At 39.8% G+C, this 24,396-nt stretch overlaps 1 protein-coding gene across 2 annotated transcripts in view; it reads left to right on the top strand.

Moving 5' to 3' along the window:
* Window positions 1-24,396, top strand: part of cacna2d2b (calcium voltage-gated channel auxiliary subunit alpha2delta 2b) — a 65,835-nt gene that overhangs the window by 33,281 nt on the left and 8,158 nt on the right. For both annotated transcript variants that reach the window (XM_042507761.2, XM_042507769.2), the window contains exons 5-37: window positions 745-789; window positions 1,015-1,150; window positions 1,271-1,402; window positions 2,675-2,732; window positions 2,831-2,881; window positions 6,049-6,148; window positions 6,666-6,827; window positions 6,956-7,066; window positions 7,188-7,266; window positions 15,148-15,197; window positions 15,383-15,472; window positions 15,606-15,671; window positions 15,862-15,936; window positions 16,042-16,116; window positions 16,312-16,383; window positions 16,571-16,642; window positions 17,588-17,649; window positions 17,793-17,869; window positions 17,962-18,022; window positions 18,110-18,207; window positions 18,318-18,408; window positions 19,802-19,864; window positions 19,970-20,073; window positions 20,512-20,610; window positions 20,909-21,000; window positions 21,096-21,143; window positions 22,237-22,308; window positions 23,125-23,277; window positions 23,368-23,420; window positions 23,631-23,686; window positions 23,798-23,921; window positions 24,029-24,138; window positions 24,253-24,335. In XM_042507761.2, coding sequence (XP_042363695.1) covers window positions 745-789; window positions 1,015-1,150; window positions 1,271-1,402; window positions 2,675-2,732; window positions 2,831-2,881; window positions 6,049-6,148; window positions 6,666-6,827; window positions 6,956-7,066; window positions 7,188-7,266; window positions 15,148-15,197; window positions 15,383-15,472; window positions 15,606-15,671; window positions 15,862-15,936; window positions 16,042-16,116; window positions 16,312-16,383; window positions 16,571-16,642; window positions 17,588-17,649; window positions 17,793-17,869; window positions 17,962-18,022; window positions 18,110-18,207; window positions 18,318-18,408; window positions 19,802-19,864; window positions 19,970-20,073; window positions 20,512-20,610; window positions 20,909-21,000; window positions 21,096-21,143; window positions 22,237-22,308; window positions 23,125-23,277; window positions 23,368-23,420; window positions 23,631-23,686; window positions 23,798-23,921; window positions 24,029-24,138; window positions 24,253-24,335 — 2,820 coding nt within the window. The remainder of the gene's footprint in view (window positions 1-744; window positions 790-1,014; window positions 1,151-1,270; window positions 1,403-2,674; window positions 2,733-2,830; window positions 2,882-6,048; window positions 6,149-6,665; window positions 6,828-6,955; window positions 7,067-7,187; window positions 7,267-15,147; window positions 15,198-15,382; window positions 15,473-15,605; window positions 15,672-15,861; window positions 15,937-16,041; window positions 16,117-16,311; window positions 16,384-16,570; window positions 16,643-17,587; window positions 17,650-17,792; window positions 17,870-17,961; window positions 18,023-18,109; window positions 18,208-18,317; window positions 18,409-19,801; window positions 19,865-19,969; window positions 20,074-20,511; window positions 20,611-20,908; window positions 21,001-21,095; window positions 21,144-22,236; window positions 22,309-23,124; window positions 23,278-23,367; window positions 23,421-23,630; window positions 23,687-23,797; window positions 23,922-24,028; window positions 24,139-24,252; window positions 24,336-24,396) is intronic.

Raw genomic sequence — 24,396 nt, forward strand, 5'->3', positions numbered from 1 at the left:
TGGTGGACAAATAAAGTGAAGTGAAAAGTACAATATTTCCCTCTGAAGTGGAGTAAAAGTATAAAATAGCATGAATAGCAGGTACTCAAGCAAAGTACAAGTACCTAAAATCCTCACTTAAGTAAAGGTACTTGAGTAAATGTACTTAGTTACACGCTACCATTTCATAGAACCAATTTGCAGTTTTTCAAGGACACATGAAAATGGCCATGCCAGTTTTTCCCATAGTTTAGTCTAACTTTGCCAACAAGCTAGCATGACCTGATTGGCACCAATGATTTTATTGGGTCTTTTATTTTGATATAAGTATCTTCACAAGCTTTAAAACTCAGCCCGACACAGCCTCTGGAAGACAGTAATGTTGGCCATGGATGATGGATTGATTAGAAATTCATCGCACAAAATTGATAAATTTCATATTCCTTATGAAATCTATCCATCATAGATTACGATTGCAAACAGCCTGGGTTAGCCTGAAAGAATATGTGTATTGTGAAGCTAATTGCAGACTGAAGAGGCAGATAAATGAAAGTACAAGTACAAAAATGTAGCTGAGTTTATGACATTAATCATTAGTAAAGGTTAATTACGATTAACCAAAACAGCCTAATTAACCTGATTTAGTAGCCTCGGTGTGTCTAGAGAATGACCTGACCTGTACATGCTGTGTGACTGCTAGACCTCATGTTGTTTACTGGTTGCCAATAGTGCAGCATCCTCATATCTGCATCTGTTTTCTCCCAGGAGCTGGACATGGCTTATTATGACTCCAAGGCAGAGCTGGATTATGTGAGTAAGAGACAAACGAGCAGATTTGTCTGATGAGTTTATATTTACTGGGGCTCCTCGACAGATGGGAGATTACTTGATGTGTAGTAAGTGTCTCATTGAATTAAACAGACTCCAAAAAACTGGCAATTTGCAATTTATAACAAAGGTAAAGCTGTTGTGATAATCGTGCTGATGAAAAGATGAAGTTTAAAATGTGATGTGTGCTCTCTTATGTTCTCACAGTACTCCATGGATGGAGAAGGAGAGGTGGAAAATCCTTCGCACATCAAACTGGAGTTTGTTTATGATCCAAACTTCAAAAATAATGTCAACTATTCCTACACAGCGGTTCAGATTCCCACAGATATTTATAAAGGAGGCAAGTGAAGTTCTGACTTTATTATTTATTACTCAGCAGCCTGGAAGGATGCTTGTGATTTAGAATTAATTATTTTACATATTATAAGGAGCATATCTAAAAATATCTCTTTTCCATCAGCTCCAGTGATTCTGAATGAGCTGAACTGGACGCAGGCGCTGGAGAAAGTTTTCATGGAAAACAGTCAGGAGGATCCCTCACTGCTATGGCAGGCATTCGGGAGTGCGACGGGTGTCACTCGCTACTACCCAGGTAGATTTTAACGCCAATCATAATGCTTTTTAACTAGTGATGCCCCAGTTGTGAAATTCTAGGCCGATACCACTATTAAAAGTAACAATTTGGCCAAAGGTGTTCTTTTGCAATTTATTTTGTTTTGTTGTTATGTATTTATCGCCTTTTGCCAGGGAAACAAAAAATCTACTCAAAAAAATAACTTTTTAAAATAATCCCTTCATAACACATCCTTTGAATGAGCACAAGTCCAATCTAACACATTTATCAAACAACCTTTAATATAACCTTTCACATGAAAAACATCTTTCAAAAACCTGCTTTAAGAGCAATTTACTATATATATATATAATTCTCTCCCTATATCTGTTTCATATTTGCTGTGGAATTTTTCAAGTTTCCTTCCAAAAACTACATTTTACAAGATAACAGTGAAAACATTATGATAACTTTATGATTTACCTACACAAAATACTCATTTTTACTGAATACTGCTTGAACACATCTTAATGTAACTCAGTGCAACCTCTGTCAGCAGTTAGGTTGTATCTGTAGTCCAAACCTGTTGCTGTTTTCACAAACATTTTGAGAAAACTCTGAGAGAGCTCCTAACTTAGCATAAAGACTTCTAGCAAGAAGTTCTGTGTGATTTAAGAAAATTCTCATTGCAACTTCAAGCAAGGGAGGGATGAAACCTTTATCTCGGTGAAGAGCTGTGGTTAACCCCTGTAGGTTTGATGCATTCTTTTAACCGATGTGATTGGTTGTCACAGACAAACTTTTTTGTGAGCCTGCACGATGTGGACACCCAGTGGAAATGAAATGAACTGCATCCCAATATTAGATTGTGAAAGAGCTTTTTTTTTGGCATTATATCGTATTGTGTTGAGTGGGAGATGTGAGCACGTTTGGCATCAGGTTGACCAAAAAAATTTCCCTGCTACGTCATATATGTATTTTTTATTAACTCACTGTCATCCAGAGTTTGCAGAGTATTTCTTCGACCTTTTTCTCTTTCACCATTTTATCCTCTGTTTAAAAAACTCTTGAGCCTCTCAAAAGTCCTCCGTTCTACCCCTAACAGTTTTCCCCTTTAGGAGCTCTCTAAGGGCTAAGATGCTTTGTGAATAACTTTTTTCTTTACAAGGATCTAGTCTTAACTTTGAGGAGAAATTCTAAGAATTTCTTACTAGGAGCAACTTTTTGTACTAGGAAGGTTTGTGAATACAGCCCCTGATGTTGAATATGACTGGTTAATTTTGAGTGGCATTTTTTGTTTTGTTTTTTCAGCTACACCTTGGAAAGCCCCTGATAAAATCGACTTGTATGACGTCAGGAGGAGACCCTGGTACAGTATGCTGCTTAAGACATATTTTCAGGACGGCCCATTACAGGTGCAGATTTACAGCATTGATTTATGGCATGCTCTCTTCTGTTTTGTTATAGGTACATCCAGGGAGCCTCATCGCCCAAAGATATGGTCATTCTTGTTGATGTGTAAGTAATCAATAACATTTCAAAAGGTTTGGTTCAGAATTTTCCTGGGTTTAGTAATTGCCTTACATGTGAATGTATTAAAGGTATATTGACAAAAGTATATGTTTCTACCACTGCTAATGTACTTGTGAATTTATTTTAACATACAATACTCACTTTCTCCACAGTTTTAAATAATTAAGTGCTGTTGAAATCCATCTGTGAAATTTTCCTCAGCCTCCCTTGCACTTCTTTATTACACATTAGTGAGCAGCCCCTTTCTGCTTCTGATCGTATAGTGCAGCAAAACTATAGATAGAAGAAAGACTAAAGGTGTACTGTCATGGAAAAACAGTGCACCTGGCACTGAATCTGCAGTAAAACCAGCTGAGAGCGCAGCTCATAATGCTGCTCATGTGTAACAGCCTAAAGGTCAAGTGTGAGATGATTCAGACACAAGGACAAAATTTAAATTTTTTTAGTGTAAAACTGGAGAAACAGCAGATCAAACAATTTAATTAGACATAAGCTTTAAGATTTAAAGGAATAGTTCAACATTTTGGAAAACACACTTTGTAGCACAGTCAGATGATGAGACTTGATACCACTCTCATGTGTATCTGTTAAAGCTACAAACAGCAGCCAGGTAACTTCATTTAGCACAAAGTCTAGAAACGGGAAAACAGCTAGCCTGCAAAGTCTTTGGGAAGTAGCTAGCTCCCAGCTTAGAAATAGTCATGGCCTGATCACGTTTAAGCACAAAGGAAGCACAAAGGGACAGTTAGCCCCAAAATCAAATATATAATGTTATTTTCTCATATCTGTGGTGCTGTTAATCAAACTATATTGTTTGGTATGAGTTGCTAAGTGTTGGAGATATTGGCCGTGGAGATGTCTGACCTTTCTCCAATATAATTGAACTGCTCAAAGTGCCAAAAAATACAATACACACTTCCTTCTGCACGGTGATATGGTTGGTGAGAGGAAAAAGTTCCTACATGAAAGTGCAGACAATAAGGTCTGTGGATTATCTTTGAGAAATTGTATAATTAATAATAATTTTTCTTTATGGCGCTTTGAACACAGCAGCCCGAGTGCCGTCTAGTTCCATTGTATTGGAGAGAAGTCAGACATTTCTATGGCTGAAATCTCTAACACTTGCAACGTACATCAAAACAATTCAGATTAATAAAAAGCATTATACATAAGAGAAAAAATATGTATTAATTTGGGGGTGAACTGTGCCTTTAAGCTTGAACACAATAAGACCATGTTCGGCCTCTTGTTTCAATGGTGGATTAGTTTGTCGAGTGTGTTTGCTGAGTGTGGTCAAACTCACGGTCGTGGTCGAGTACAGCAGCCTGTTGTTACTTTTCTGTTCCCATGGTTGCCATTTATTGTGGTGTGATGGGCAGTTAATTGAAACTCTTCGCAAGGTTAATGCGGTCATTGAGCTGAATGTGGCAAACAGGAGAGTAGTCCTCATGAATGACCTTTAATAAGTGTGGTTCATCACATGTACATGAAGACTGTCACAGAGACGGTATTGTATTCAAGTACAAACAATGAGTAATGAACAATGGAAAAATACTAACGCAATGTGTTGCTTTGTATTTTTTAAGTGTCGTATTATTTTTAGGCTGCAAACCTGAAAATAATTGGCCTTGTGTTTATTCATTCAGACAGTATTTAGACACATCAGGGTACATTCACTAAATATTGTTTGTCCATATTTTTTCTGGAGTTTCATTACATTTTGTGTTTGCAATTTTAGCAGCATTGCTGAAAATTTTTTATGGGGTAAAAAAACAAACAAACTGTATATCAGTGTTTTCCTCTGGACTGAAAAATATGGGAGGTCGAAATACAAACAAAGCTGACAAGAATGTATCAGTGTTGATTAATAATTGCGGCAGGGGAAATAATGTCTGTGACTGAACATCTGGAGGTAGCATGTGTAAAGTTTTTAGCACTGATGAAGACTTTAGTCAGGCATTCAGAGGGGGTGCATTGTGAACAAAGCAGTTAATTGTTCTGCACTTATTAAATAGACCTATTGGGTTTTTAAAAAAATCTTCTACATTATTCATTAATTTATATTTCTTTATAATTTTTAGGGGCTTTTGCATTTGAACTACTGATCTTTTTGTTAAGCAAATATTTTCACACATATTCTTAATTGTTTTGTGGAATATATGAAATTCTGCAACTGACTGGACTGGCACTACACCAGATGACTTTTGAAGCAATTTCAGCAATTTCTGTCAGACTATTTTCCATTATCTGGATAAAACTTCCTCAGTGGGTGCATGCTTCTGTGATCTCGATTGTTTGTGTAAGGTGGTCATAAAACTCAGTCCGAGCTGTTTTAAGTCAGTCTTTCTCATCTTGACATTATGACAAAATGAAACAAGTATAATATTATTAAAAAGTTTCAGTGATGTGCATATTGTCAATGAATAATTGCACTGTTTCCAGCACTAAAAAGGAAGTAGCACACAGGTACAGAGTAAACATAAATGTTAACAAGTCTTGGATTTCTTGTGCTGTGGAAAAGGAAAAGTCAGTGCATGTATGAGCACTTATTTTAGAGAGGAATCTTAATTTTTGAAAAGGTTCACCTCTCCTTTTAAAAAAGTGCAGGTAGTGAGTTGAGGCGACAAAATGTTGACAAATACAGTTTATGGATTACACTGATGCTGAATTGACAAGAAAATAGTGACTCGACACCTTTTTTTCGTTTGTTTTGAGGACATGGAAGAAAATTTTAATATCTCATATTTCTTAAAGGGACTTTGGCGTAACTTTGGTGTAATATTTTTCATTGGGAGCAGGGTGGAAAAAAATTCTCAAAAGGCATCTTTGTGGTCTTGCAAACACTGAACCTGCAGGATACCCAGTCTTCACAAAATCCTATAGTGGCTCACATTGTCTTGAGATGTTGGAGGGTATCAGACTTTAGTCATTAAAAAGTCCTTTTACAGTTTTCTAGTTTATGTTTGGCATAATTTGCACAAAATGTGCCTCGAACAGCATAAAATTAGCATATAGTATTTAGCAGCATTGAAGCTGGGCTTGAATACTGTTCACTGTATGATGTGCTGCTGCATAATTTTGTAGACCTTTAAGTAAAACAGTCTTTTTACCTGTTTTCTAGTAATTGGGTTGATACTTGTGTGTTTCCTCAGGAGCGGCAGTGTCAGCGGGCTCACTCTGAAACTCATCAAAGCGTCAGTAATGGAAATGCTGGACACTTTGTCTGATGATGACTATGTTAACGTGGCCAGGGTTGGTATCTACTATCTTAATTAACTGCCTTGTTTCCTTAACTTTTAAAACATAGGAAGCGGACAATGAGCAATGAAAGAAGAAATGACTCAAAAATTAGCAAGAAATGAGTAAAGAGTTGAAGACAATGACCTGAAAATTAGGTTGTTTTTTTCTTTTAAAAAAAAAAGGAAAGGAAATAAACAGAAAAAGTGCCAAAAAATGTCATAAATTCAGTAAAATAATTTTAAATATGTAATTATGGTAACTGTAAATATATATTTCCCCTTCCTTTTTTTCCTCAAGACATTTAACTATAATGAAAATAATCTAAATTTCTAGCAATTTATGAAACGTTTCTTACCAAGTTGCTCGTTGCCTTTTTTTCCCATCTTTTAGAATGAAATCGCACGAATTTGCAAAGGGGTTCAAAGATTTAAATACTGGTAAAAGGCGTCTAAAAGCAGCACAAGAAAAGTGATGTTGCTCCAGGTCTCAGAGGGTTAAAGCCCAAACTGTGTCTCCTGCTGTGTTCCAGTTTAACGAGAAGGCCGAGGCTGTTGTTCCCTGCTTCAAACATCTCGTCCAGGCTAACGTGCGCAACAAAAAGATCTTCAAGGATGCAGTGCAGCAGATGCAGGCCAAAGGCACCACCGACTACAAGTCTGGATTTCATTTTGCCTTCAACCAGCTGTTAAATGTACGTCACATATTGATCTAAATCAGCTGGGAATTAAGTCAATACAAATGTCTCGACACATCGTTTTACTGTATTGACCAAACCTGCTGTTCAGTCTCATCTATCTCCTTTTGAAATGTATTTTTCAGAAGACAAATGTTCCCCGGGCCAACTGCAATAAAATAATCATGCTGTTTACGGACGGAGGAGAGGACAGAGCTCAAGATGTCTTCATGCAATACAACTGGCCCAACAAAACAGTCAGTTTTATCCGTAACAAACACTTCAAGTTACATCCAGCCTTTGAAATGAGATGCCCTGCAGTATCTTAATCACCCGCTAAAAACTTGTGTTTATTTTTCCTCATTTGTTCCTCCAAAGGTTCGAGTTTTCACCTTTTCTGTGGGTCAACACAACTATGATGTCACACCTTTACAGTGGATCGCATGCACCAATAAAGGTGAGCTAAATTTTCTGTGTGAATCATCCACCCATCCATTTTCTTCCACTTCCACCGGGTCGGGTCGCGGGGGCAGCAGCCTAAGCAGGGTAGTCCAGACTTCCCTCTCCCTGGCCACTTTGTCCAGCTCTTCCCGGGGGATCCCGAGGCGTTCCCAGGCCGGCTGAGAGACACAGTCTCTCCAGCGTGTCCTGGGACTTCCGCAGGGTCTCCTACCAGTGGGATGTGCCCTGAACACCTCACTGGGGAAGCGTCCGGGAGGCATCCTAATTAGATGCCCAAGCCACCTCATCTGGCTCTTCTCAACGCGGAGGAGCAGCAGCTCTACTCCGAGCTCCTCCCAGGTGACCGAGCTTCTCACCCTATCTCTAAGGGAGAGCCTGGCCACCCTACGGAGGAAGCTCATTTCGGCCACTTGTACCCGTGATCTTGTTCTTTTGGTCACTATGCAAAGCTCATGACCATAGGTGTGTGAATCATTCATTTTATTTTATTCCTATTCCCCGTATCACACAATGTAGAGAGTTGGTTAACTGCCTTTTTTTATGTTCACTCACAGCCCCTCATCAGTACCACCTGTTAAGTTTCAATTGCGTTCTCATTAACATCTGATAAACTGCATGTTCTTTAACACAGTTAATTACATAAAATGAGATGCTTTTATTCAGTTTTTTTAATTGTCAGTGACAAAATTTTTCTGCACACTAACATTCTACTTTTGTTCTGAAAATGGCAATATTCTGAATTTTATGTTGGTCATGTAAAACCAATATTCTATTTGCATATTGTGAATTAAGCTTTTTGTTCTAATTTAGCAATTTCTGTTTAAGACTTGTAGGATAGGCATCTTACTGGTTATGAATTTACTTAAGACCAGCGTAAAACCAATTTGTAAACTATATGGGAGTTTATTTACTTCATTGAAATATGAGGATATATTTTTTAATCTTTCCACGTACCCCCTGGCAACTGCAGAAGTACAAGTATCCCCTTGTGTAAAACTACTCACTGCAGCTGATTAATGAAATTACACAATGCCAGTGGAATTGTCCCATGTTATAAAATAATGATACAGTACATGGTTTTCAGAAATTAAGACAGCAGTCTTTAGTTCCAAACAGTATCATTGTTGTAATAGTAAAACAATGACAGGGGACATTTTACTACACAGTGACTACTTTAACTTTAGTACTTCAGGTACATTTTCCTTATAATATTTATTTATTGTTATTATTTATTTCTTTTATTTAAAAGGGTACCGTACCAGATTATAGCTTAGAGCAAATTCACATCTGCAGTCCCTTGTGCAACCCGTGTGACTTTTCCCTCTCTCTGTGTGTTGTAAATAAGAATAGAAGAAGTTAAAAAGGTTGTTCAGGCATCTCACCCTTCATGAACACAGAGGTGCAGCCTACACCTCACTAAAAACTGGTCCCTTGGCTTTATGTCTAAAATAATGTCCCAGTCAGGAGCACATCCAAAATGCATGAAGAAGTGACCCAAAAGCTTCTATGCTTCAGACTGTGCCTTTTACAGTGGCACAGATTCCGAATAATAGGTCGCTGGGCCATGGTTTCTATTAGCCAGTTGACTGACTTGACAGCCCTCGCCGCTCTAGTGACAACCCTATCCCTAACTGTGACTTGGTCAGGGGCATGACTGTGAATGTCTGCCTGTGGGCTGACTTAGCAGTGATCAGAGGACTGAGGTGGGGCAGAGGTAGTGGCTGAAACAGGCTAAATTTCTCCAGAGTCGGCAGGGGAATGATCAGGGACGATGGCAGAGGCAAGCAGTTTTCCTACAGAGTTGACAGGAGAGGGAACTGCGAAAGGCTGAGGCTCGTTGGAGATGGGAGGGAAGGAGGCCATGCCAGGTAGTGTCTTTGGAGAGATGGCATGAGGCTGTGGAAGTCAGTCTTGTCAGGGGAGCTGAATGGAGTGGAGACTGCGCCAGCTTGTGATCCAGGTAAGTCAGGAGCAAAGTGTTCATCCCATTCACTTCATCACAGTAAATATAGGCGTCAACAGCAATTTGCAAAACAACCTCCCCTTCTACAGTGTTTCCATGTATCATATAATGTGACGTGGACAGGACCCACACAGATGTCTGCGCTTGAGAGGACTCCTTCTCCAAACTGCTGAGTCCATCCGTCTCTCCACTGACACAGGATCCACCAATGTCTGATGAGCTGTCCAAAGTCTGACTCTCCAGTGAACCTCGGGCAGAAGAAAACTCACATCCAATAGTAGATTTCTATGCACAACCTTACACTGGCCTGAGGCATCACTGATTCTGTAGATATGAGTTTTGGGGTTCATTTCTACAACAGTGTACACTGTGGGTTCCCACTTGTCAGCCAGTTTTTTTCTTGCCCCGTTCGCCTCTGTTGGCAAGCAGAACTTGATCTCCAACATGCAAGGAGACTTCCTCAACTTGTTGTACTGATGGGCCAGGTGCTCTTGCTCTTTGTCTGTGTGCTGCTGAGCGATTTTGGCAGCCTCAGCCAGATAAGACAGAGGGGTTTTGGAGTAACTACCATAGTCTGTTACAGATGGATTGTGCAGGACAGATTTGAACATGATATCAACTGGAAGCCTTGAAATATACCCGAACATCAGGTGGAACAGCACATAGCCAGGAGTTTCATGGACAGTTGCATTGAAGGCAAAAGTCAGTGTCTGGATCTGTTGTGGCCATTCTTGCTGGGCTCTGAGAGGGCGGACTCGCAACATATTGCAGAGGGTGTGGTTGAACTGCTCTGTGCCACCATTACCCATAAGATGATAGGTGGTGTTGTGGGACTCGTCAATGCCTGACAGCTGCAGCAGCCCAGACACTAGTTCACTCTCAAAGCTGGGAACCTGATCCGAGTGAATACCTTCAGGGAACCCATAGACACAGAATACACAGTCCCATAACTTCCGAGCAGTCTGATTCCTGCACGGGAAGGCATAAGCCATCTTTGTGAAGCGGTCTGTTGCCACTAGCACATCAACAGAGCTCTTGTTTTTGTCCTATGCTGACCAGAAGTCGATGCAGACAAGTTCCATGTTAGCAGAAGTCTTTATGCTTTCCAAAGGATCTCTTCCTGCGGGCTCTGGAGTCCTTGCTCAGTGGGTCCCTCGTCTCCCTGTACAGGAGTCCATCCTTTAAGTCTAAATTCTTGCTTGTGTTGTACGTCGCTTTGGATAAAAGCGTCTGCTAAATGAAATTGTAGATTGTAGATTGTAGATCCTCAACTTTGAGCCTGTCGCATTGCCTCAACATAGCCACTGACCTGGTCTCCATACCATGCCTCTCTCGTCTGGAGGGGCATCTTCTCTGGACCACGAATGGCAGGACACTGGAGATAATCGGGTCTTGGTGTTGGTGATCCTCCAGCTCAGGCAAGGTAAGTGGGGGTAAGGTATCTCGACCAGTAGGCTGCAGATGTTGGACATGGTGGACAAAGTGAGCAGCCCTGGTCATTGCACTGTTCCGCAGGCACTCTGATACAGCAAGGCAACCTTGAACTCTGGTGAGCTACAGGCACTTGTTGCGACAGGGACAGACTCTGCTTGCTGGACCACGTTAAGGTGCTGGATTCCGATTTTTAGAGCATCCTGCAATTAGTGAGCTTTTGCACCTTCCGCTTCTTGTACCAAGCAGCTGCATGGCTCCTGAATGTGACGTTTGCTGATAGAGGAGGCAAAGGAATCATGACTCAGTGCATCTGCATTTGCGACATTTTTTGGACCTGAGATGTACTTCAAGTCGAAGTTGTAGGACAGCAGCTTTGCCACCCACCTCTGTTCATAAGCATCAAGCTTAGGCTTGGTCAGTATATGGATCAGGGGGTGGTTGTCGGTCAACACTGTGAACTCATGCCCCTTCAGCCAGTAACTAAACTTCTCAGATACGCTCCACTTCAGAGACATGAACTCAAGATGGTGGGCAGGATATCTTTGCTGTGACTTACTGAGGGCTTTGCTGGCAAAAGTGATGGGGTGTTTCTTATCCTCCCCAGTGGGATATGAGACAACACCGCTCACAATTCATCTAGTAACGCATCCACTGACAGGATAAAGGGCCTTGAAAAGTCGGGGACAGCCAACACAGCACAAGTGAGAAGTTCACTCTTGAGTCTGTGGAAGGCCTCATTGCATGCAGGGCTCCAATCTGCAAGAGACAACTTCTGGAACATGCCAGCACCCTTCCCATTCTTATCAGTCCATTCCCTCCTCATCTGAGGAGTAAATGCAATGGCTTATCATGCAATGGCTGAGCATCCCTGAACGAAAATCTGATAGAAAAAGAACATGCCCAGGAAAGACTTAAGCTTCTTAACAGAGGGTTTGCAACCATCTTCTTCCATCAGGGCCTCTCTCGGCATGCTAGATATCACATCCACCTTAGCTGGATCCACAATGACACTATTCTGGTTGATTACATGACCAAGGAAATTGACTGACTTGCGCAGCAGGTGACATTTCTTAGGGCTTAGCTTGAGATTATTTTCCTTTAGCTTCTGGAGGACTACTCAGAGCCTGCTCAAGGCCTCTTCTTCAGTGGGTGCAAAAAATAAGTAGGTCATTCAAATAGCAGAGCAGATTGGTGAAGTTGTGAAGTTAAGGTCGCCAAAGATGTTCAACATCATACGCATGAATGAGGCTGAACTGTTGCAGAGTTGCTGCGGCATTCTGTTGTACTTGTATTGGCCGGCTGGTGTTGTGAAGGCAGTGTACTTGTTGTAAAACTCAGAGGTTAAGTCCATGGTACTGAAAAAAGCATTGCCTCCAAGTGCTGCGAGGCAGTCTGCCTGGTAAGGGAGCAGATGGGCATCCTTCAGAGTCCATGCATTTAGCCATCTGAAATCTGTGCAAATCTTTAGCTCACCATCCTTCTTCCAGACCATGACAGGAGGAGAAGCTTACTCTGTTGGAGCATATACTGTCAGAGCTGTTGGTAGTGTGCAGGTGGCACTCTTCTGTGCGGCATGTAGAATGGGCTGTCTTCTATCGGGTGGATGTGGTGTACAAACCCTTTGGCCTCGCCACAGTCAAGGGAGTGTTGGGAGAAAATACCTTCATACTCTCATGAGCTTTGCTAGCTCTCTCTTTGAGTGGGGCTGGTGTGTCACGAGTAAACATCAATGTCAGCTAAATCCAAGTTGGAGAGTCTGTCCCAGAAGTTAGCATCAGTGGCGGCTAACCTGTTGGGCTGTTCCGGCTCCTTAACCTCCATTTCACAAAAGCTCTGTTGGATATCAAGATCTTCCTCAGCAAGGCATGGTGAGACATCAGCGACTTTGGTATTGCGCTTCAGAGTGACTGGTTTTGATGAGAGGTTTGTCAGCTTCATGGGCACCCACTGATTGCCCCACATCGGTGTGACAACACGTCCAACAAGAATATCTCTCAGTCTGGACTTAGAAGTGCAGGGTTCCACGATAATGGTGCTGCCTGGAGCCTCTGGCACGTTGCTTGGCAGTCTGCCCCATACCAGGTGTTCACACTGAGGGAGCAAGGTAACAGGTGAACAGGTGATTTGGTGCAATTCACAAGCTGTTAATATGCATCTGCTACACTCGGAAGGTCAGAACAAATACACAGCACAATGACATGACAATACAGAGTTGTGCAAAGAGAATAGAAAAGACTCACACGAGACAAATAATACACACAATAGCACATGATATTAAGTAATACAAAGAAGAATACACAAAACAGACAATGCAACATAAAACCATGCAAAAATCATATCACATTGAAAACACAATAAAAAGCTACACACAATAGTGCGTCACAAGTGAATGCTTGTCAAATTAAAACCAAGTTATAAAGGACTCAAATACTTTTACTTCAGTAAGGTCTGGAATCCAGGACTTTTACATGAAGTGCATTATTTGTAAGATTTGATTACAAAAACTGCAATTTTGCTTCTCTCTTCTACAATTGAAGTGGCATGGGCCCATTGCTAACAGAGAATGATTATAGAGAATAGAGAGATTTATAGCCATGCATTTTTCATAGGACGAATTTTGGATTTCTTACTTGCTGTTGGAGTGGGTCTACCACCATTCATATACCCATTGTTAATGAGAAGACAGTTGTGTTAACTAACGTGCACTGAGTATGCAAGCTGCAACACGTTCAATAAAACTCAGTAATGACAAATACTATAGTCTAGTTTTTTAATTTATACTGCAACAATAATGGTATTTTTTTGTTTTCGAGGTATTGAAAAGGTCTTAAAAGTAATTCAATTTGTACTTCAAAATGTTCAGATACCCTCATTGTTATAAGTTGGACTTTAAAACTTTTGCTTCATAATAGCTGTGCTATCCTACAACAACTATAAACTGAGAACATGTATTTTTATCTGAGCAGTAAATCTTAAAGAGCATTGCTATAATAGCCCCACTAAGTCTGTACTTTAAAAGAGTTGTCTGCTGTATATTTATTAATCAATGCTGAGACAGAGGAACTAATAAATAAATTGCTGAGTCTAATGTACGGTACAACGTGCACTAACCAGACTAATGGGCCCTCCTCTCAGATCTGTGAGCAGACCAGTGTCAGTGTTTTCTCATGCAGAGGTCACTTTCACTTGTGTAGATCAGAGTTGCTCTCGGCTGAGAGATGACAATAATGGTCCCGGGAGAACTGACATTCGTGAGAATGGTTTTTGCTCGTGCAGAGACCGCGACTTAACGGTACCCAGAATACTTGTGCATAAGAGTTATGTTTTGTTCACACAGAGCTGTTTTCTTTTTAGTGAAGGTTTTGTTTTTATTCTGATGCAATATGCTGGATTCAAACTGAAGGAGAACAAGTTGTATTTGTGGGGGTTAATGCCCTTTTATTATTTAGTGGTGTGGTGTGAGAAGAATTCACTTATTATCAATCCAAAGGAAACACAAGAAATATTTTTTAGTCATCCTGTGAACTCGTATTCTCTATCAATTACTGCCCGTAACACAGACTGATATTTTGATAACTTGGTTCTGGGCTGTTGGTTTGACAAAATAAGACATTTTCTGACATTTCATAACATAATTTATACCCAATAATAAGCAGTGAATAGGGAAATAATCAACAGTAATCAGCAATCATCATCAGTAATCATCACATATTTTTAATCACTTCTTAAAACCCATTTTTATAGGCTTACTTTTACATGATGTCATCTGTTTGAATTTGTTTGTTTGAATTCATCTATTTTAGTTTGTATTTTATTTTATCTTTTAATTTTTTCCTTTTATTCTGCCACAATCGTGTTCAATTATATTATTACTACTATTATTTCTGTGTTTACTGCTAATATTCCGTGAACTGTATTTACTCTTATTGGTATGGGTTGTTGTTATTTTTGTTTTGTAATTGTTTTGTCTTTTGTCTGGTCTTTGTTTGGCATTATTGTTTAGCACTCAGTTTTTAAAGGTGCTATATATATGTATAGTTATTATCATTATTATTATTATTATGAATACAGTATGAATATATAATCACTGGTTACAGCCCTATTGCAGTGAGGTGTGATGGGAAACCAGATCTTTTATATTAAAAAGAAACTTACAGGAATATTTTTTATATGAAGCAGACTCTGGTACAAAATAATTTTTTGGGATTAACAGGAGCTTTTAGTTTTGACACTCAGCTGATCTCAAGGCTTTGGCTGAACTGTACAAATAGATACATCAGTTTTTAAAGCTCAGTGGTATTCCTCTTTAAGCTTCCTATCTGTGGGAGTTAAGTGGCTGAATCACTGGTCTAGTAACATCTAGTAAAATCTGGAATATTTATGAGCACCACTTGAGGTTTTTTTCTGATAGCATTGCTCACACATGCTCTCTCTCTTTCTCTCTCTGTTGGTCTTTTTTTTTCCTCTGTCGCTTGCCAGGTTACTATTTTGAGATCCGTTCCATCTGTGCTATAAGGATTAACACCCAGGTGGGTTTGTCTAGTGCCTCTGACACAGCTGATCCTCGTTCACTGTTTCTAATTCTCCTTGTGGAGCTCATTCACTCTGCAGAAACATCTACTTCCATTTGTTTGAACACCCATTCTCCCCCTGGCCTGATGTTGTTGGTTATTTTATCGCTGCAGCCGGTCACGTATCTCTTTTGTTTGGTCAGGAGTACCTCGACGTGCTGGGGCGCCCCATGGTGCTCGCAGGCAGTGATGCCAAGCAGGTTCAGTGGACCAATGTGTATCAGGATGCTTTGGTGAGACTGCATGACCTCATTGGCTGTATGCGATTAAATATAGTAAATGCACCAGACGTGCATTATATATACACACAGAATAAATAAACTTACAATTCATATTGATTTGGGACTTTCTCGTTGGACTCTCTAGGGTCTTGGTATGGTCGTAACTGGGACTTTGCCCGTATTTAATCTCACCATGGATGGAAACTCACAGGTATTAAAACTGGTTATTATATGAAAGTGTTATTTTGTTTGCATGTTGCAGGTTTGTGTTCATTTCCTCCAAAATCTTTTTGCTTTTCAGAATTTAACTCTGTTATATAATGTCATAGAAATGATTATACCACAGGTATTTCTCAAAATATCAAACTATTCCTCTAATTAGCTGTGTTTTGTCTGACCAGAATCAGCTGATATTAGGTGTGATGGGAGTTGACGTGCATCTCGACGAGATAAAGCGACTGACACCACGGTACAATGTATGTACATCTTATTAGTGCAATTGTGAGTCACATTTTTCTTCATTTGTACCTGTGATGGAGAGTATGGACCAATGCACTGCTGTTCCTTGTTTTTATTGTCAGCTTGGAGCCAATGGATACATATTTGCCATCGATCCAAATGGATATCTTCTCCTTCACCCCAATCTTCAGCCAAAGGTGGAGTATATTTAACCTTCCAAACAAACTGTTTTACTGTGGGTTGCAAGAACAGGGAGGCATACGGAGAATACAGATCCTTCAGGGTTTCAAATTGTAATTGGTTATGCATAGTTAAGATAATTATAATGCTGTTATACCTGTTCTACATATGATTTTCATGTAACCTGGTTTTTCTCGCTTCAATCCTCTCAGCTGGTGAACCTCCCTGAGCCAGTGACGCTGGACTTCCTGGATGCGGAGGTGGAGGACAGCAATAAAGAGGAGGTGAGAACTTCGTTCTGAAAAGTTTCTGGTTTCTGGTTTCAGGCGTTTTCTTTTTCTTCCTGTTGTTCAAAGGTCTTATTGTTCCAGTGAACAACATTTTCTGCCTACCAGGGAACTGAAGGCCCCATATAATATATTGTTGTTACATGTTTGTGGAAAAAAAATGCTTTGTGTTTTCATTTTTTAGATCCGGCGACAAATGATTGACGGTAGACCAGGAGAAATGCAGGTCAAAACTCTCATCAAGTCGATTGACGAGGCAAGTAAATCCTCTTTATGAATAGCTTCACATATTTCACCTTTGTCCGGCATAATGTACATCATAGTTTTGCTGGCTGACATTGTTTTTAAGAGTCTGGGATGGAAGAAATTGTGGTTGCCTTTGACGGTGGCTTGACTATTAAAAAATGCTATTTTTTGCGGGATGTCCCATTTTGCTTATTTGATGAATGCAAATGTTTTGCTGTAGTTGTAACCTCTTAAACAATTTTTTTTCACAATAATTGTAACAATTTTCCAACATTGTGGTGGAAATACACAATATCCAAGGTGCCCTGAAGTGAATTTTCCCATAAAGGATTATCTTAAGCTGCTCTAAGGTTTGAGATCTCCAATATCATTAAAAAACAAAATTTTAAATTAGTTTCAATGGATTTGAACAACATATAGTCAAAACAGAGGAGCCAGAGATTGGTCCAGCAGAGTTAAAGAGGTCAAAGAGGTCCATTGCGCTGTCTGATGTTTCTATACATACTGTTATGTCCTCATGTTCAAACACCTCACAAAAAACATGTTACATAAAGTAATGGCTGGTAAACGGTAGCCCAGTAATACTCGACTTGACAGGCAACTGGCTCACGATAGGGTGCTGGCTGGCCCATCAAGCATTTTCTAATTCATGATGAAAACAATTCACATTGGACTTTTATTTTCTTTATTTTTTTGTACTTTGAGTATAAAAAGGCCCCTGTGTGCATAAGCATCAAAACAGAGCTTGTTTATCAAAAAAGACACCAGGGAAGGTTACCCGGATGCCCAGACAGACCAAGCATTAAATGTCCTAAATCCTATAAGCGTCCCTAACTGGCCCCTGGCGTCCTGCCATTTTGCAAAAGTGGCCCCAGGGAAAAGCAGGTTAAGGATCTCTGCTCCAGCCTGTTTACTTTTGTTGCTGAAGTGTCCTCAAATGTCTCCTCTACTGTAGCAATACATCGATGAGGTGTACAGAAGTTATACCTGGACGCCCATCAACGGCACAGATTACAGGTGAGCAGCTACAATGTTACCAGTTACAAAGAATTACCAACCAGCTGTGTCCTGATGTGGACTGCATGGCAGATGCATTCACTCTCCTCCTCTCTGTATCTCCCCGTCCATGTGTCTTCCTGTTGGGATGCCGCCACCTGCAGTCTCGGTCTTGTATTACCTCCTTACAATGAGTACTTCATCCAGGCAGACCTGAGCGACGTGATGCTGCAGCTCCAGTGTGAGTACAGAGAGAGAGACAGCTTTCAAGGTTCTGTGTTTATTAAGATTCAAAGACGAGATGAAAACCGAACATCGCTGCCTCTGTTACAGATATGCAGTCGCTGCTGCCCAGCTCCTTTGAATCCTCAGGACACGTGTTTCTGGCTCCAAGGTGACTACCGTTTCTCTTGTTTTTGCTCTTTTTTCTGTCTGTTAGTAAATGGAAAGCTTTTATTAATTCTGTCTTCTGTTTCTTCAGGGAATACTGCAAACGTCTGCATCTTTCTGACAACAACACCCAGTTTTTGCAGAACTTCCTCTCACTCATGCTGGAGATTTCCCCAGAATCTGATGAATGTGAGCGTGTTAACAGCATTTGATAGTTTACAATATCTACCAATGCTGCAGGTACATAGATCATGTAATATATCTAGCTTATATGTATTATATCTTGTTTTTTGTCTCAGGTGACCAAGGCCTCATCCACAACCTGATTTTGGATTCCAGGATTATCGGGCAGCTGGCCTCTCGTGTTTGGAAGAACAAGGACTTGAATGCGTGAGTCAGCTTGTTTGATGCTTTTCACACCATTCACAATGGTGCAAACTTGCTTTTTAGAAAAATACACTTTGTGTAAACTTAAAGCAGTCTTCTTTAATGGTATCAGATTAAAGGGGAACACTTTATTTTTTCAACCAGGACACTATTTTCCCACATTTTTGTGTGTAAGTGGCTCATGGGAACAACATTTTTTGGTCCTGTATCCAGATCAGCTCCACCCTTCATTTTACAAAACTAAAAATGGTCAGCATTCCCTCTGATATCGCGGTGTACGGATATGGAACGATAAAGCACGCATTATCTAGAGCTCATCATCTTTAAACAAAAATTAGAATTACATTTAATTCATAATGTTTAATTTTTTTTGATGTGTGTGTACAGTATATGTGTGTGTGTGTGTGTGTGTGTGTGTATATTGTATGTATAAGCCTGTGGTTTCTTGACCTCTCCTGGCACATATTTTATTTTTATTTATCTGGATTTTATGCAGTTTATCATTGTGTATACCACACTACGCTATGCTATGCTATGCTATGCTATACTATACTTCTAGACTGCAATGTAAAATGTCATTTTTTACCATCCTTTTACGTCTATTGAAAGTGCTTCTTTTTTTGCTATTATCCTTGCCACGTCAACACAATAACTTTAGCTAATAATATATCACCTCTACTTTGTCTGTCTGTCTCTTCACTCTTGGAAAAGCATTTTTCTTTAGGTATAAGCACTTTGGTACAGGATGTCCTCTGTGGTCTGTAAGATGCAGTGTGTTAGGGTCAAATTGTAGCACAACTAGTCACAACTTCAGCATGTCCCTATACCCCAAAGGTATCCTACGAAAGCTGTTTGTAGTGTAGTTTGGCATTTTGTTGGCACAGTTGACAAACACAAAGGATTTTTCCTTTTTTCGTAAGTTCTCAGATAAAAGTAACATTTGTTATCTGTACTCCAAGACAACAAACTATTTGCAGCACTTCTCTCTGCAACCCTCACTTGTACTTCCACCATTTTCTTCCTGCAACAAGCCCCCTCTTGTGAGATTTTAGAGCAAGACTTTTTTATAAAGATCTTGACAAAAAACAGACCAGACCAAGCAAAAGATAAGGAAAAACATTTAATCTTTCTGTAATGCTGTAAGACACTCCTAATAACAATCCCAACTTTTTAGTGGTAAAAACAAGGGCTTTTAATAAACATAAATCCAAGGATCGACCTGCCCCAAGATGTAACAATGCAGCGCTCTCTGTCAGTCCTGGACCAATTTCAAAAACTATTGTCCCCACGAGTTACTTACTCACAAAAATGTAGAAAAACAAGTGTCCAAGTAGAAAATACCCGAATTCCTTTTTAAAATAAACAGAGCTGACTAAGTAGAGACTACTTTTTACAGGTACGGTTTCCTGGCTGTATTTGCGTCCACTGATGGAGGAATAACACGAGTCTTTCCCAACATGTGAGTTAGATTAATGCATTTACTAAAGCAGAGAAATATGCTGTAATCTCACAGATATTCTGTTTATAAACAGATCATTTAATGATTTATGTTGTGTTTGTACAGAGCTGCGGAGCTTTGGGATGAGGATCCTGAACCTTTCAATTCGAATTACTATAGACGGAGTCTCGACAACAAAGGCTACATGTTCAGAGCTCCATCAAGATCCTGTGAGTAACTATGCAAACACATCTTAAAGTGGCTTAAGGGTTCCCACGGTTATGGAAAACCTGGAAAAGACATGGAATTTTACAATCACATGGAATTATTCAAAATCATTGAAAGTTTTGGAAAAATCATAACAGTTTTTTGTGTGTAATAAAATTGTTACAGTAATCTTCTGGGTATAAAGAAGATTACTATAATCAAAGGTCCACGCAAAACTTTTATGATTTTCCAGTGTTGCGGCGTAGAATTTTAATGTTTCGCCATAAAACACACAGACACACACACACACACACACACACACACACACACATATATATACACACACACTATGTGTATACCTTTAGGTATGCAGAGTCTTATAGGATTTTTCAGCTCGTTGTTTTGGTTTTAACCACCACTTAACTCTTTTGTTAAAAAAATCATGTTTTGTTTGTGAACAGCGTTGGACGACCCGGTGGGTGCAGAAAACGGCACCATTGGAATCCTGGTTAGTTCGGCTATAGAGGTCAATTTGGGAGGCAAACTGCTCAAACCTTCAGGTAAGAAAAACACTTTTATTTAGCAAGCTTTATTTTTTCAGATGATGTAATGTAATTTCATTTAGGAGAGATGCATTGTATCGGGTTTTAGCAAAATTGCTATTTTGCACCCATAGTCCCTGGGCAGGTAGGTGGAACAAATAAATGAATAAGAGAATTTGATGTACATAGATCACAAAACACCAGGTCATTACATTGTGTTGTTTTAGTTGTCTGTTTTGTACTCTCATCACCAAAACACTGCTTCTTGCCCTCTTCTTCCTCTCTCCGCTCTGATGTGGTGGATGTTGTCACTCAGTGGTCGGGGTGAAGCTGGACTTGGAGGCGTGGGTGGACAAGTTTAAAATCCTGGCCAGCAATGTGTCAGACAGTCGACAGGGCTCACACAAGGTACAGCACGCTGCCATTAAATACTTATAATCATTGACCTCTAAGTTAGACTGCATTTAGTGTTACATAAGTGACATTATTGTCTCATTAAACAGTGTGGACCATCCAGAAGCTGTGAGATGGACTGTGAAGTGAACACTGATGTAAGAATGTTTTTTATTTCATTCTGCAGACGTTAAATGCATTCTTGATACTCTTGTGATAATTAAATCTTTGCATACAATTTACCACCAAAACAGAGCTGTTGTCTCCCGTCTCTCTCTCAGTCTGTCAGATAAGAGGAACACTTGAAAAAGCTGACATGTAACAAAATTCACAGTGCTGCCTCTGTATGATTTAAGATTAAGAACGTGTTTCAGGCTGTGAACTCAACTTTTGCCCAGTAAGAAATTACACTGTGAAAAGTACTCCTCTTAACCACAAATTTAGTGAGATATTGAGCCCTAAAATCACAACTGGAAAAAAAAGATAGAAAAAATGACCCGTGGGGTGAGATTATTTCACCTCTTTCTCATACATTCGTGTACCAACTTGTTATATCCTTTATATTATATTAATGATTTTCTTCATCCTTTTTTTGACATTTAAATCTAAACCTTTAACCTGGATCAGTATCAGTTTTGTTCTGCATTCTGATGTCTTTCACAAGCATTTGAATTTTATTTATTTTTTAACTGTTTTCAGGTCATTTCCTTGTTTTTTTGTGTGTGTTTGTTTTTACTTTTTTGTGTGCTAATTGCCAGGTAATTTCTTGTAACTGTCACTATTTTCATGCTAATTCTTTTGGGTCATTCCTGTAAAGTTGCTCAGTGCCTTTGTATTACGATCTTGAAAGAAATTAGGCCAGTTTGTTTAGGTTTCAGAGGGTGTATTACTTGAAAACTTGGACCAAGTGTACCAGATTCACTTTATATACAAAAAGGCTTGTTTTGACAAGCATGCTTAATTTAAATGACATATAAAATAAATGATTTTTGCACTTTAATTCATTTTTATACAACTGCAATAAACATAAATTGCAAGGATGTAGTCTGCCTTAAGCACATATGAAGACACACTGTATTTTTTATTGTTTTTTTTTAGCTTTTCACACAGGCCTGCAGGTTTTTCACTGTCTACATTTTCCTCTTGTAAGACCAGGTCAGCCTGTATCTTGAAATGTTCTGCTGCTGTTCCATTCAAAGAGTTAAAAACTGTTCACTTGATGCAAAGATGTGCCATGTTGTCATGTTGCAGGACCTCCTCTGCTATCTCATTGATGATGGTGGTTTCCTGGTTATGTCCAATCAGAGAGATCACTGGAAGAAGGTACTTTGTGTGGTGATGTTCTTACTATTAAATTAGTATATATTCTACTGTCTACTTTTAGAAGAAAATGTTTAGTATGTCTTATTTACTTCATATTTTAAAAGTGACGCAAATCTAAAGGAATATAAAAAAACTCTAAGTCAGGTTTTATATGCAGAAGTGAAGTTCTGAGGTTTTGTTCAACTAAGTGGGTGTTAATTGTATTATGCATGCTTTACATCACATTTTGTGTTTGCTGTTTTTGTTGCATAATCATTTAAATATGTAAATGTCGAGTCAGCAATTCTAGAGAAAGATTGATGATATTTGAATTCAAACACCCAAACAAATATGCCCCCTTTCAACAGTGGTCTCATCAGCTTCCCTCCCACTGCCTTTTTCTTTATAAATCCATGGAAAATTCCCTTTGCTGTGCACAGACACGAATGTCCCGTGTTGCTGATTGACTGGAATAGTGTTGTGCAGCTCTGTCCAAGCCACTATACTTTGTTTCTTTTTACAGGACTAGGCCTGTGTATTAATACCAAATTTATTTTTCAGCACATACAGAAAGGACACCAGAAAGCTACCAGACTGCAGAAAGTGTATTGCATTAGAATTGCATCTTGCACCTTTAACACAACTAATCTAAAGTCAGTTACAGCACTTCAGTTCAACTATCACTGCAGGGCCAAATAAACAAAACAGCAAAATAGAGAAGAAAGAAACAAGTGCAAACATGAATAAAGTTTGCATTAAACCTCTTTGTGGTACTGCTTCCTTATACACCTTCTCTTCCTCTCTGTAACTGTCTTTCCTTTCTTTCATCCATCACAGATCGGTCTTTTCTTTGGTGATGTGGACCCTTACCTGATGCATGCCCTCTACAACAACTCAATCTTCACCCGCCGTCAGTCTTTCCACTACCAGTCTGCATGTGAACCAGTCAGCAGCAGCCATACTGGTGCAGCACCCAGGGGCATCTTTGTGGTAAGAGACCAGCTGCAGATTTTAGATTCAGGGACATTTTATAATTTTGGATCGAAAACTCTTATCTGTAACTACTCTGTGTGTCTGCAGCCGTCCATTGCTGACATCCTCAGCTTGGCCTGGTGGACGTCCACTGTGGCCTGGTGAGACTTTGTTTACTGCAAATCCAGTGACACCAAGAGCATGTGAGGTGTCCTTTAAAACAATGTAAACTGCGTACAGACTTCTGCACATGAAACCACGGGGCTTATTTTTAGCCCAGTTATGATGTAGCCGTGACATGACTGATATTTATTGATGTTTACAGATTGTATTTCATTTTTTAATGAAGTGACATTTGAACACTTTTTCAGGTCTGTGACCCAGCAGCTACTGTATGGACTGGTTTACAACAGCTGGCTCTACCAAGGTGGATTTGTGCATCTTAACACGATCTTTGTGTGCACACTTGAATATCTGCATGGATTAAGCAGGTTATAAACAGTATGTTAAATGATCAAATTGTATGTTTGTGTTCTAGATGATGTCCTGGTTGAAGGTTTTGAGACGAGGGAAAGCAGCTGTGTGACCATCCAAAGTCAGTTCTACTTTACAAACACCACCAACTCCTACAACGTGCTGCAGGACTGTGGAAACTGCTCACGGTGTGTTTTTTTTTTCCTGAGCGTCAGCAGAATGCGTTTGTGCTTTTATACCTGAATTGTACATACTGTATGAAATTGGCTGAAATATCCATCACTGTCTCCCGCAGGCTGTTCCACGCCAAGCGGATAGAAAACACCAACCTCCTGTTTGTGGTCGCTGAGACGCTCCCCTGCAGCTCGTGTGAGATAGAGAGGTTAACGCAGATCAGGACTGAGTGTATCCTTTTCCATCTCACACACTCTGTGCTGCCTTCATTTGTGCTAAAAGTGGAAATCTTCTCTAATTTGTGCGGTGAATTCACTGTTACCTCCCTTAAATGAAAACACACAGTTCAAGAGGAGAATCCATGCGAAGTACTGAGTAACGCGCGTTATCGAAAAGGCCCGACATCCTGCTTTGACTACAGTGCCTTAGTAAGTAGATACACTATATTACAGCATTATGTTTGTGCTTCTGTCTTGAATGTGCAATGGG

The sequence above is a fragment of the Plectropomus leopardus genome, chromosome 2, assembly GCF_026936395.1.
Source record: "Plectropomus leopardus strain MGB_pleo_1.0 chromosome 2, ASM2693639v1, whole genome shotgun sequence".
Taxonomy (NCBI): Eukaryota; Metazoa; Chordata; class Actinopteri; order Perciformes; family Serranidae; genus Plectropomus; species Plectropomus leopardus.